Here is a 15,530-nt window from a genome sequence, read left to right on the forward strand (position 1 = left end):
TTAAGATATATTTAATTTATAAATTATTGTTTAAGTATTTTTTAATAATTGATATTTAAAAATTGTATTTACAAATTTACAATATTATTTAAATTACATAGTCATAGCCAGGTAGATAACATTTTAACTGTTGCCTTTTAATTTTTATTTATTTTAACTTGAACATGTTCAGTACTTAAAATTAATTTTCATTATACAACTGATCTAAAATAAAAATTAATGACTTATAATTTTAAATTAATATTTTATTTTGATAAATTCATCATAATATTTAACCTAACCTATTAAGATCTGATACTTATATTTTTATACTTTTCATTTATAACTAAAAATAAATTTGGAATTTAATTTATAATTATTTAAAATATATATTTTATTTTGGTAGTTCAAATTTATAATACAAGAAAGTACCTCAAAATTATTTTGATAACTATGGTTGAATATTCTTCTGAGGTTCAACATAAACAATTATTTCGGTTTTGATTGTACTTAATTATTATTATATACTTTTTAAATATTCCCTAACATTTATGTATACTTATGATAATAATATAGTCAATATTGTACATATTATGATATACTATATTCTTTATACAACAAATATAATTTATATATTTATTATATTGTTTATGTTGGTGTTAATTGTTAGAATACCTACATATTAAGATACTTATGTTTAATTTGCCAAAATACCAAAATTATAGTGTGGGCATTTGGCAAAAACATATCCAAAAGTGCTGAAACTCAATAATATTCATTATAAATTATAATGCCACCATACAACTCCCTGCAAAGGTTCAAATCACCATGTTAGACATTATATGAATGGTTCGTCCAGTTACAGTCTTTTCACAGAAATATCGCAAATTTAGCCAAACCAAAAACCTTTATTAAAACTGTAGGTACTCATAAGTCATAATTACATTTCTACAGTATTATTTTTTGTCTATACCTGGAAGCTATTTGATATTTACTAATATCGGTTAGTCTAAGCTTTTAAACTTTTATTTTTGAGATTTTGTCATCTACTATATTATTTATTGGTTATTAATTATTACCTACCTAATTTATATTGTACATTAGTATGTTTTGTTTAAATTTGAATGATAATTTCTGAGCGATTGAGCCTGCAACATAAATAGAGCTCCATAAATACAACACATTTTAAACACATACGCATATTACCTATATGCAACCTTAACCATTAGGTTGGATAATCATTTTTTTAATAATTAATAAAATAATCTTATTTTACTTTAGTGTGTCATTATTAATGTTCCCAATAGGTCTCGTACTCTTAAAAGTTTTCAACTTTCAAATTTTTAATATATAATAAATAATTCAGAATAGAAGTACGTGACATGTCTCTTCCTTTGACTCTCGCGACATTGCCACTGTACACCGCATTTAATAGTCATCATTTAAAAGTTTAGTAAAAAATAAGTTATAATTTCCATAAAATTTACACGTATTATTCGTCAAATATTTCCATTCCCGAATCTCTCGCAGGATACGTAACATTAAACCTTTTCCCGAGGTTATAATCGAATGCAATTTCTGCTACTTTGGATAGTATGTCAATAATGATTGTTTCATCTGGAGTTGGAAAGTCAAAATTTGGTTTCCATTCACCATTTTCCATGCAAACTGGCTGAGATATAAATAAACCAAATGGTAGGCCAAACGTTCCTATAAAAATGATAAAACACATAGATTTTGAGCGAAATAGTCACCTGGCCTAATATCCATATATCAGGTACGTAAATTAGCTAATATAGCTTTAAAATGATGAATTATTTATGTAAAACTGTATGCTTGGGTGCCCGCTGCACCATTTGAGTGGATACAGCCGGTGGAGGTGACGTTGAGCCTAGGGTCCAATACTCAATATATATATGTTTAGAACTATAATATACCTTTATAGTGTTTAGGGTTTAGATAATTTTAGTTGTTGTAATTAACGGTCAGTTCCATTATCAGTTAACTATTTTCGTTATCTTCGCCTTTACACCTCACACGCCAGAAAGCTTTTTGATTACTAATAAATTTATGCTGTTTATAAAAAATGATTAGAAAAAAAGGCCACTGCTTTTCGTAACCCCTACCTCCTTTTACTAATAATTAATAAACGTGTATACAGATTGTTAACCGTATTTAGGTAGGTCAATATGAAAATCTATAGTTCTAATTTTATTAATAAAATGTGACGAGAAAACGTAAAATTTTCTTTATTCTGTACATTATTTTCGTGAGACGGGCATGCGGATAATACGTTCTCTAGAGAACTGCAGCGAGAGCTCGTATATAATTAATAATTAATTACAATAAACAACAAACGTTACAGTCATAATTAAAGAGGGAATAAATAATAATACGATACTTGATCACCCCTGAAATTTTTTTAAATGTTCGTAACGAGCATTAAGGTATTATTATTTTATCAATTTACAACAAGTAAAAATTATCATCGGTAAATATGATGCGCCGATCGATTTTTTTCAAAACGAGTAATTCAACACGACTAATGCATTTAAAAATAAAGCTTGCAGTCAATAAATATAATATTATATAATAAAAAATACCGTCTGAAAAAACTGCAGCGCTCATGGTTACGTAGCTATCGTTTTTGTACCATTCCGAAATCATTCGCACGGCCACGCGTATTTCGGGCAAGCTACACAGGTGACACAATACGTTGGTATTTGATTCTGAGAGAAAAACAAAGTGAAACGCGATTGAAACATGATATTTAACACGCCGTGCTTCATGCTTTTCGTTTCGTTATCAAAGCATAATATAATATATATTATAATATAGCCATATAGGTAATAATATTATGTCGATAGCGTTCACGGTCGATAGCAAGTCATTGTAACTTAAAACAAGATTCGCAATTTTAGTTCAAAACAAAGTCAACTTGATTAGTTTGAAACGAATAGTTTTACTATCAAAAAACACAAAACAGTTTTTGAAAATAATTGTTTCGTATACATAGTTTTAAGTTGATGATAAAAATTACCTAACATTTTTCTTAAAAATAATATAATTTTACCGTATTTTATCATTATGTTTAAAAATTAAAATGTTTTACTACATGAATTTTAATTTTATTTAAAAATAGAATTTTTTATAAACTACTTCCATACATCGTAAAAATCCGATTTCGGGCGAGTAGTTTATGAGTTATAACTGTATTGAAAGTTTATAGATGAGCGAGGTGATAATATGGTACAGGAGTAGAGAGGAGGTATCTATCTTAAAAAATGTTGGTCCACTACTATTTTCGTCGAAACTTTATATACTTATGTTTTCATTTAAAATAATAAGAACTTAAAAAAGTGATAACGATAAAAAATATTAAAAATGATTTATTGTGACCAAAAAAAGTTTTAATTTTAATCAAGATAATGTAAAAGAAATATTTTCAAAAACATTAGTGTTTTCTAAAATAACGAGCGTCTTACGCCAAATTGATTATCCCGTAAATTATTGTACACGAATATAGCTATAGATACCAATGCTTGTGCTCACTTCACCGTGTTCGCCGTCGCCTCGCGTCTGCAAACTCTCAGACTGCAGTAATACGCTTTGCAAGCGTTTGTGCTTGTTTTGGTCTGCTGAATAATTGTGCACTACTGTGGCCGCGTCTTCGCAATTGCAGTAATCCGGTTTGCCAAGGTTTGCTACCGATTTACCGCAATGGTAGATCGTTTGATGGAAATCAATGTATTGTGCCGCCGAGCCGTCGAAGCCCCAAACTGGCGGACAATGGAGATCTGGGATTGGGATGCTCGTCACCTAGGTTAGTATTGGTAGTATGATTTCATGATATCATTGTGAGATCAACTCATTTAAAAAAAAATATTGAGTTGGTTTAGTGAGAAATAATTTTAGAGAGACTATAACATAACATGATATTTGAAGTCAGAAATAAGATCTAGGTATAGTCACTATGGGGTGAAAGCGTGAAGCATTACATTTTTTTAATACAATTTACAAATATTGATGATAATTAATTATTAATTAATAATAATAATAATAATAATAGATCATAAGTTGTAGCTATAACCGTCGTTATGTATTAATATTTAATGCAATGAGTGTCGTGTCGACTGACGACAATACTCCACAAATTTCTATATTGGGCTCTTGTTTTCATCTAGTTGTAGCGAAACTTGTTTTTTTTTCTAGGAATGGCTTATCGTCATTGACGATGGAATTATGCCATGATTGTATTATTATTGTGACTATATATAGTCATATATTTATAATGCAAGTTATAAGTACACGTATATTCTACCGGGAATTGAATATAAAGTATTAATAGTGTTTACTTGGAAAATAACGAAATACCTAGTAGTACCGAAGTTTCGGTCTGAAATAGATGAACTTATAACTGTGATAAATTTATAAAATAATATATTATTTTAATTTATATATTGTTTTATAAATCATTCTAACTATGCAAATATTAAAATATATAATTTATTAATTCTTTATATGTTTTTAGTAAAATATACATTTATAAATTGAATGAGTTTTCCCAAATGTATTTTTATGTATGTATACGGTATACAGTGTACCGTAAACGATTTGAGAAAGTAAAATTAAATATTTAATAACATAGGTAACTTAGTTAATGAGCAAATTTATTAAACTACAATCAGTATTAATATTATGATTTATGAAGCCACTTTTCTGGATTAAAGGTTAAATGTTTCTGCAACATGGTTTTTCATGTAAAATATTGGATTTGCACACATATATTCTAAGTTATTATCCAATAGGGGGTGATAAAAATATTTATTTAAGAGATTTTTTGGATCGGTTTCTGCGGTAAGTGATTTTTATTTATTCTTTTAGAAATAATCTATTACAAAAGAAATATAGATGTTATACCATCAATTTTTCTCATTAAAACTTGTGCAGATTGTGAAATTGTTTTACAATTAATTTAAAAACAAAATCTTGATAATTATATAGTAATCGTTGTACTTTATTTATTACTTTTTTATGATGGTTAACAGAATATAATAGGAACAACGGAATTAAAGAAATAATGCTGCTAGATAAAGTGTTGTTTTGGGAGCTAGTAAAAATGTATAAAGTTATGTGTGAGCGGTACACACTATGTGATTACGTTGGGTATAACTAACTTAGGTATAGGAACTAACCCGTGAAATGGACGGTAACTTCACCATACCGTGATGACCGGTCACACCAACAATGTTGTACAAATAAACTTTTTCAGCATTCTCAGCCAAAACGCTTAGGTTGAAACACAATAGATCCATGCCCATCAGCAGCACCTTACAGCGTTCGGGACAGTGGCGGTTGAGGATTGACGCCAAACACTTCATAGCGGTGAAATTTCGGTTCGTCCATATGTATTGGTCTTCATTTTCTCCTCTACATAGATCAGAATAGAGGATAAAGAAACCATTAACTTTAATGGTTTATCGTGTCTTATTGTCAAAAGTTTGTATTTGAATATAAATTCGTTCCTTATTTAAAAAAAAAAAAAAAATTACCTAACTTATTATTAATTTATATTTATTATGATAAGAATTATTTTAGTATAATATATTTTAAATATTGATCTATCAAATATTCTTATTAATATAATATTTTGTTTTCAGTATTTTCATACATTTTATCGTATTATGTACTGATTAATAATCATTATCAATCGAATTCATTGAATTGTACACGGACATTATTATATTTTAAACTCGACATTAAGTAAAGTAAATAGAAAAATAGAAATTACATATTTCCGTTGTTTTTACTTTACTACCAAGTTTCATTTATATTTTTATAAAAGGCACAATGCGTTTTAGGAATACGTTTGCTTTAGATCGCATGATGTCGACTCGTATATGCGATAAGGACTTGCCTTTGCATGCTGCCTATCACAATAAACAAATCGCAGTTTAACAGCCCTTCTTCGACGCTGTTGACCACCGTTACCACGCTACAACCACGAACATTAAATTCGGCGTCACAAATTTCGTTTTTAATTCGTATCAGATCTATAACGAAAAAGTATATACAAATATGTACCTACATTAAATATGATATGTATTTTCATACGAGTATTATACAATATGTACTTAGGAATTATTTACGTATACCTACTTATATTTATTAACATTTTATTATTTTAATGTATAAATACATGAAGTCTAGTGTGTGTAATTGCAGTGGTGCAGTGATGTACCTCCGTAATTATTCGAGTCTTTGTGGTGTAAGCATATCGTAATACCGCCGCCACCTTTAGCTTGGAGTTGTTTCATCTGTAACAGCTCAGAAACCAAGTAACAAGTAGACGGATAAGCTGCGCCTGTTATGCACACCCTTCTCGCCACAGCTCGGCACACGGGTTTTTGTTCAGTCAACATAAACGGCAGTCTCTGTGGAACCAGCAAGACAATATCATGTAATAGATAATAATAATAAAAAAAAAAAAACGGAACGGACGTTGAGGTACTGATTAAATGATACAAGCAATAAAGATCCATTTAAAAGATTAAAATACACCAAAAAATAGGCGCATACTGGTATATATAATAATTGATAACTGATAGATGTAAAAAAAAAAAATACATATAAAAACTGTAAAGAAAACTTGGATATTAACGCGTGAACAATTTTAGAGTGGAGAAATATAAAAGTAGAAAGAAATGTTTGGTCAATTTATCCTTTGAGGACATCAAAATTTAAAAAAATCTAACAAGGCCGTGTTTTTAAGAAACTCATTTAAAGGTACTTTATATTAGATTAGGTATTAAGGTACTTTTATTGGAATAATAATTAACGATCTGCAGTTATTATATTGTCGCTTAGTTATTTTATTTCAAGGCTGGAAACAGTATAAACACTTTAGTTTAAACACTTTTTAAACACTTAAGTCTGAGTGGAATTGAGCGAAAAATGTGTTAATTTTACAGCAATATTTATTTTATAATATTTTTTTTATGTTTGACATCTGTCACCATCTTTCGGAGCAGTAAAAATACTTGAACTTTTAATATTTAGAATCAAATCAAATCTAGTTGACTTTATAAAAAGTTAACAATGAAAAAATTTCCAGTACTTTTTAGTAAAATCGGAAAAAAAATTAAGGATAAGAGTATTTTTTTAAGCAAAATCAGATTTTGATAAAATAGGTTTTTGTTGTTGTTTTAATTCAAAAATAAAAATCTAATACTTGTAATAACATTTTATTAATATGAAATAATTTTTGTAATATTTTAACCTTTTTTTTGCTATTTATATATACAATTTTATATTTAAAAAATATATTTTCGATTTATGCAAGTTTGTGAGTAAAAAAGTTTATACATTTAATATATGATTCCTTAATTATTCCTTATCTTATCATAAGTTGTTCTATCCTGCTTTGTTTACGATTGTTTTTCATCATAATAATATAATGATATGTAATCAATAAATTATATTGAATTTAAATTGAACACATCCATTATATAGGTGACCTATTTAACGAGTAATGACGAGGTACACTTGACTATACTACTTTATTATATACCGAATATCATTAGCAATATACCTCTTCGTTATCCAGCGCTATTTGTTTTTTTATTCGTTTGTCCAAACGTGTATCGACATTATAATATTCTATGAGATGGTCAAAAAATTCGTTAATGCCACCGATCAAGTGACAGGAACCGTTTGAGATGGGTACTCGTTTCCAGACTAACGGATTTTTATTGATTTTCCATTTTTGTTCAAGGCAAAATTTATTCATCCATCCCTAACAGTTATAAAGGTTGAATTTAAAATAATTATTTACTACCGTTACAATAATTGTAAATAATATTATATATGACGTGCACATATACATTCCGTCAATTTGACACGTAATAGTAGTATACTGTCATTGACTAATGTACCTTACACGCCTTGATACGTAAATTGATATAATATATTATGTATTTAATGAAATATTGTGAACGGTTTAATTTGAAAACATTGTATTGGATGTAATCGAATACACGATTAGTCGTTGTCATTATACTGTGACCGACATATTGCGGGTTAGTGTAATCAATCGTCAATTGCAATTCATTACATTAAATTACAGTTTACCATACATCTGCAAATATTGGCGAACTTATATTTTGAGTGTACACTGTACACGATGTAATAGTTAGTTTTATTGTTATTTTATATCGGATATAAATAATTTTAAATATAGTGTATACAATAATGGTTTAGAGATAATATTTTACCGTTGCGGTTATTTATTCTGCCCAAAAATTATTTGATACTCAATATATGAGTAATTACTTACTTGATATTCTTCTTCAGTTTTTACTATGATTTTATACGAGAAACTGGGGAGAGAGAGTCTTAATTTTTCAGCAACGAGTTTGGCGTGACCGAAGTCCTGACATTTCGGCACGCCTGCAATGAAGTAAGTAAACATTGAATCGATAAACGGGTACTACAAAACGTAATATTTCGTAACATCAAAGACGCTTTTTTTTAGTTGTGGTGTTTGTTATTGATGAATGTCAAGTAATGATTGTTTATCTTCCATAGATACAATTTTTTTTTTTTTTTTTTGTAGTTCGTTACATTTTTAGATTACGATGTACTACTATAGGAGGTATAAATAACACGCAAATGTATTACTACAGGTAAAACAAATATAATTAATTATATTATTTATAAATAATTTATAATTTGAATACAAATTTTAATGAATAACGAATAAAATGTTAAAAATTATATATTATGTTTCTTAAAAATTGTTGTAGTATAAATGAAATATATTTGAGCGCAGCCGATTTCATTACTGATTCAGCCATATTATATTATTATAATATTATTCATACTTATCTATTTTATTTATAGGGGCAAATTTAAATTTATATCTATTACCTACTTTACACTTTACAGTATTATATGTGTATTTAACTTACTTTTTTTTTTTTTTTTTATTAATTTAAAATAAGATGTTCCTAGCCTTGGCTATCTACATCTATTGATGATTACAATGGTACAATTTTTAACAATTTTAACATGATAATTATTTAGAATAATAAAAATAGAATAGTTAGTAAGATATAAATTACTAACTAATATATACTATATGTACAATATTGAATATAATAATATAATAGTAACATTGGTGGTAGTTACGCTGAGTCGTAGCTGACTAAAATTAAGTAACAGTGACTGATACAATAATAATTAATAATAAAAGTATAATATAACATATATAGAATAATATAGTATAGATATATGCATGTTAACTTATATTTTAGCTAATGTATATTGTGTATTTGTGTATAGTTGTTAAACCAGAAGGTCATGCGGACGTCCACGTTTTAATCTACGTTGAGGCGGATGTACGTGGAGGTTATAGTGAAGTGAGCCAGAGGAGTTGAGCAGAGTGGTATGGAAGTTTTTGGAAGACGTTTTTATGTGGTCTACGATTTCCTGGACCTGAAGATCTTTATGTAGGTTTACGTTCCTTATAAACCAAGGTGCGTTTGTTATAATACGTAGCACTTTATTTTGAAAAATTTGAATTTTTCTGACGTGGGTGGTCGCGCATTTCCCCCAGACCGGACATGCGTAAGTGAGTATTGGACGTAAGATTTGCTTGTATATAAGAAGAGAGCATTTTTTCTGTATTGAAGATTTTTTATTGAGGATAGGGTATAACATAGAAAGGCGCTGATAAGCCTGTTGTAGTTTGGATGAGATATGGGGCTGCCAAGTTAGCCGTTTATCCAATATCAAGCCAAGGTACTTCACTGACGAGTTCCAAGGTATATTTACATTGTTAAAAATTAGTTGTGCAGGGGGGTGGTAAGGACGAAGACTGAAAATAACACCTATACTTTTTGACGCATTTATTTGGATACGCCATTTATTACACCAATAAGATATTGTATTAAGATGTACTTGTAGATTTGTGGCTACTGCTTCTATGTTACGTGATTCGGTGAAAATTGTAGTATCATCTGCAAAGAGGGCGATGTTCGTACGAGGTGACTGAGGGATATCATATACGTAGATGTTGAAAAGTATGGGACCAAGCTTAGAGCCCTGAGGTACACCAGCAGATATAGGCATAAGATTAGAGGGTAACTTACTAGTTTACTACACATAAAATTATATTAAATTTATACGTAAAAATCAATTACGTATTATAAATATAGAAAACTAAAAAATAATATAACTATTGATAAAAATTATAAAAGGGAAAGAACTATAACAGTTTAAAATTTTAAATAAATTGCCATGTACAATAATAAAGGGAGTGTTGATAATTGAGGCAAGTCCATTTCTCTCCATTAACTATTTCCCCCAAACATTTTATTTAACTAAAATAATCATTTTCTTCTAAATATTAAAATATTTAGTCTATATTTTAGTTAACAATAGTGTATTGAAGTGTTGTACACAGAGTTATAAAAGAAAAGTAAGACTAGGATCACATTATGTGCGATTATCGGTAGATGATTTAATTTTAGTTGCAAATCCGTGGTTAAACGAAGAAATTCTTAGGAAATTATAAAAATTAAAATAATTACCCATCTGTTTATTTATTTATTTATTTTTTTTATGAGTATTTATTTGTTACTGAAATATCCTGTGATTATAATAAAATATAATTTTTAATAACTTATAGATAATAGTTATTATTATTATTTTTTTTTTTTTGCTACCTAATACAATATGACTTAAAAATATATTTATTATTTTCTTAATTTCATATTGGAAAAAATGGTAACTTATTAATGGAGGAAAATTGCTACGGCCGATAATTAAATGCTTCCTTAATACCGATTTAATGTATCTACGATAGATGTATACCTGAAAAGCGCGTTCATATCTCGGTATACTGTTATAGTTAGAAATGTGTAATTATTATTGAATTTCATGTATATCACTATAGCGATAAATGTTGTATGGCGTGTTGTGTACGTTAATGTGCATAAACACAAGTATAACTAATGATTATATTTTATAACCAATACTGTAACGTAATAACTATTACTAATTAGTAATTATTGTACCCAAATGAATCATACGACAAAGATGTACCTAAATTGCCTATTCTTAATGCCGTGTAAAGTTATAGAAATATAAATATCTGTGATATAAAATATATTAATAACTAATAAGCATTATATAGATTATACTCGTTCAAGTAGTTGTTTAAAAAAAAATATATATATATTATTATTTATAATAAAATAAAGACTTGAATGCTTGAAACGGATGACAGATTTCAAGTAAACAACTTTTATTCACTAAATAACGTAATATTAAGTCAACGATTAGGTATATTAAATAATGTAATATTCAAACCAGAATTTAATTCATCTAAGATAAGACTGATCACAAAAAAATGTTACAGTGTATCTTTAAATAATTCAATTGTTTTATCGACAATCTTTCGTCCTAACTCCCGAGGCCACGTTAAATAAGATTATAAATGACGTAGAAAAGCTTACCTTCCTTTTAAAGACTTCAAAAGCAAGATAATGACAGTATAATACTTTAAAGTTCAAATGTAGTCCGATCTACAGTAATGACTGTAGGTCATTGTGGTCTGTGATCGATGACGTACGGACAACGACTAGAAACATTTTCCACTATCATTATCATCAAACAGCATACCGACAGTTGAGCGGATCATTTGTGTAAGCTGATACGATTGGAAATGAATGCATTGTTGGTTTATTTACGGCGAACCAACAATAGAATATTATTCTACGTTAATTATACACAATATTGTTTATTCTTATTTCTATGATAACAATATTAATTACCAAAGCGTCAAGTGCATTTCCACTCGTCAGATATTATTAAACATTAACTTCACTTAATCGCCTTCAACCATGACGTTTTTAACTCACCGAGTGATAAAATAGGTCATGCGTCACTCCAACAATTAATAAAAGAAAAAAAATCTATTTTATTATTATTTTCAGTAAATTTAAGGAATTAAGCTTTGTTTTGGTTGTTTCTGCCTATATGTACAAAAACACGTTAGTAATGGCTAAAAGAATTTTAAGTATCGTCACTTGTAACTTTAACGAGAGAGATTTTTATATCATACATTTATTATCATCTATCATACAAGTTATCAACTATCTATGCGTGTTCATTGTACATTTAAAATATTATATACTTTTATTTGTTAGTATTTTTATCAAAATATGAATAGTTTCATACATTTTTTTATTAAATATAATTTAATAATTACTATTTACTAGTATACTAATAGTAAAATAGTTTGCACTGAAATGTAATGATTTTGATTATAAATTAGAATCAGAATTTATGTTATATTTTTGTTCCAATAAAAATATTTGATTACAATTTACAATTTTCACTGCTTTAAATCATTAACAAACCGTTAAAAATAAAACGACGTATAGCTATTGACATTTCACAATTGTTTTTATTTAATTTTAACGTCTGTACCTTGAACATTTTCTGAGTTGACATAAACTTTTTAAACAAAACTAGAGAGCTCGTAATAACAGAATATATTGTTTAATATTTATAATTTATATGGAATTTTTAGTTGTATTAATAATTACGAATAAAAAATACACGCTACATTTACAGAATGTTCCATTTTTTTTTTTTTTTTTTTTTGTACAAATATAAATTAAATAATGAACAAAAGGTTATATTTATGAAATACTTTATCAATATTTAATTGTCTTATTCTCGTTTTATAAAAAAATAATCGTTAAAAGTATTTACTTACCTACATTTCAATGGCGTACATTTTCATTTTGCAGTTTATGCGCTCACAACATTTTGTAACAATATTGAATATTTGAGTTTTTAATTTATTTAGATGCTATAATAATATGATTAATTATATTTTATATTCATTGAAAACTCATAAATGAAATAAAAATGTATGATAATAGTGTTTATTACTTCAACATTATAATTACTATATATATAAAAACGATATTAAACATAAAATAAAATATATACATTATATCGTGTTACAAGATATTTTTTCCCCACGTTTAATGACTCGGGTCGTTACAAACTGTAATTATAATACATTTATAGAAAGTGAAAGAATAATAATAATTTAATGTATATGTATGTGAGTATTTTTTTTTCTGAAAAAAGCATGATAACAAAATCAGTTAATATTAATTAAATATATATTATGGTGCTAATAAAAATTACACGCACACATTTTGTTATGGCTGCGTTTTACTCGTATATTATACACACGATGAATAAAAGTCAGTGAAATCATGACACTACAACAACGTTATTAAATATTTGAGTTTTTTTCTCAATATTATATGAGAACAAAGTTTTTACGTATTGTTGATTAATTACGTTTATCAGCTTTTCCCATTACACCCTACATAATATAGTATTATAGTAACGTTGTTGAAAAATTGTTTTTCAAATTATTATAACGTAATGTCATGATAGAAAATGTCAAATTTTTTCAACGTTTCTATTAGAAGTCGACTGCTTTAAGTTAGTAAATCGCACTCGATATAACACTGCAGTTGACAGTTTCTCAATTTTACTGCACTAAGCCTGAAGATTACACGTAAATCATCAACAAATTCGATCCATTAAAAGTCAGTATAAACTATTATTTTGATTACAAAAAATATATAAGTTTATATACTAAATGAGAACTGTATGAAAAGTTTTGATAGGTATTTTATTCAGTTAATATTTTATAACGAGAGTTCTTTTGGATATTAGACTTTATATTATTAAAATTTCAAGACTGAAAAGAAACAAAAGTAATTTTATTCAAAAAACGAAAAAGATATTTGTCTGTTAGTGCATAATACTTGTTTCCTTAATTTAATTTTTTATGTTTTCAGCTCATTATTATAGTCAGCACGTCGCTTCAAACAAAGTATATTAATGTAATTTTACACGTAGAAAAAAATGATTAAATTCGTTTTTTGTTAAAATGTAATTCGCGTTGTTGTGGTAGGAAATCTTATCAGTATATAGACTATATACTATGTAAAAAAGCGATTTTTTCAGGAGTGGATTAATAACTTTTAGAAATACTGTTTTACAGACTTGATTTTTGTTATTATAATAATATCTCACTATGTTTAAATTAACTTAAACGTTTCAAACACTCAATGCCTCTCTACAGCTGTCTGTAAAAATAGAATTTGTATTAATATATTTTTTTATTACATGTTGAACAATTGCATTATGTAGGTACTATGTACATGCATATATATAATATTATATATAGCGTTATTGCCGTTATTATAAACTATTTAGTTACTTATAATATATAACTTTAAATAAATGCGCATACTTACAGGAAACTTGATAATGTTTGTAATATTTATTACACTAATTATTAACTAAGTACATATAACTTGCAATAATTAACTCACACTAAAGTTAATTAGAAAAGTAAAAACCATTATTGTTACTACCGCCTTGTACTCGTATTTGCATGAATTCGTTTCGCGTTTTATTATCAACGTTTAAAGCGTACACGAACACGAAATACTTTTGGAAGTACACCCAACTTGCAGTAATATAGACACTACTGCCTATAATATTATATTAATATTACAAAGCTATTAAAATTTAATGAAGTTTAAATCACTATTTCATAAAAGTATTCATTGAATTAGTATACGAGCGTATATCTAGTATAACTAGTAAAAATTTTACACACATTTAGGTAAGTATATAATCCATTTAATGGTCATAAAAAATACTTGGTTGGACTTGGACATACATTTAAGTAGGGTATCACATTTTGTTTAGTATGAAATCTTAAAATAATATTAAATGAAATAAAAAATAATAATAAACAACTTAACAAATCACAATACTGCACAATTGGTACATTGTTAAAATATAATACAATTAGTTCGTAAATGTAAAAAAAAATTAAATACTAAATTCACATGGTTACAGATTACGCATAATATGTATATCACAATTAAGCACATAATCAGTAGTTCACATAAAATTAAAAAATAATAATGATAAATTAATATAATAAGTATTACATATTTCGAAGCTTATACAGAAAAAAAATACAACGTATTACACATTTTGAAGATTACATACGATAACATCTTACAATAAGTTTGAAACAACACAATAATGTTAACATTGTTTTTTTGTCCAAAATTATTTTTTGTCTTATCTACATGTCGGTTTTTAATAATAATAATAATAATAATAAGAAAAAACTAACTCATAAATAACTCTCACACGCACACAAAAATGTTACCAAGTATAAATTTTGGCACTGAAGAATATATTTAGCAAAGTTAAAAAAAAAATAGCGTGGTCATCGTAGGAATAGTAAAATCTTATGTATAACAATGTTAAGTTTTATTTTCAAATTATTACTTATAAAATGGTGTTAGCGTATTTTATTTCTAAGGTAGTAAATAAAAAATAGTGAAATGAATTTCTTAACACGTGTTAATTTAGCTATTTAAAAATTATACAACTACACTAAAATAATTTTTTTTTTAAATTCA

At 27.0% G+C, this 15,530-nt stretch overlaps 1 protein-coding gene across 1 annotated transcript; it reads right to left on the reverse strand.

Annotated features, from left to right (window-relative positions):
- Nucleotides 1–1,396: 1,396 nt before the first annotated feature.
- LOC112602895 (putative malate dehydrogenase 1B) lies at nucleotides 1,397–8,449 on the reverse strand. The gene is made up of 8 exons (XM_025351245.1): nucleotides 8,315–8,449; nucleotides 7,571–7,774; nucleotides 6,221–6,413; nucleotides 5,897–6,032; nucleotides 5,175–5,409; nucleotides 3,516–3,798; nucleotides 2,583–2,708; nucleotides 1,397–1,689 (listed from the first exon to the last, which is right to left on the reverse strand). Exons 1-8 carry the CDS (start codon nucleotides 8,447–8,449, stop codon nucleotides 1,472–1,474), a joined length of 1,530 nt encoding a protein of 509 aa, XP_025207030.1. The 3' UTR covers nucleotides 1,397–1,471.
- Nucleotides 8,450–15,530: the final 7,081 nt, after the last annotated feature.

Source organism: Melanaphis sacchari, unplaced genomic scaffold, assembly GCF_002803265.2.
Source record: "Melanaphis sacchari strain LSU unplaced genomic scaffold, SCAv2.0 Contig91_pilon_pilon, whole genome shotgun sequence".
In the NCBI taxonomy this organism is placed as follows: domain Eukaryota; kingdom Metazoa; phylum Arthropoda; class Insecta; order Hemiptera; family Aphididae; genus Melanaphis; species Melanaphis sacchari.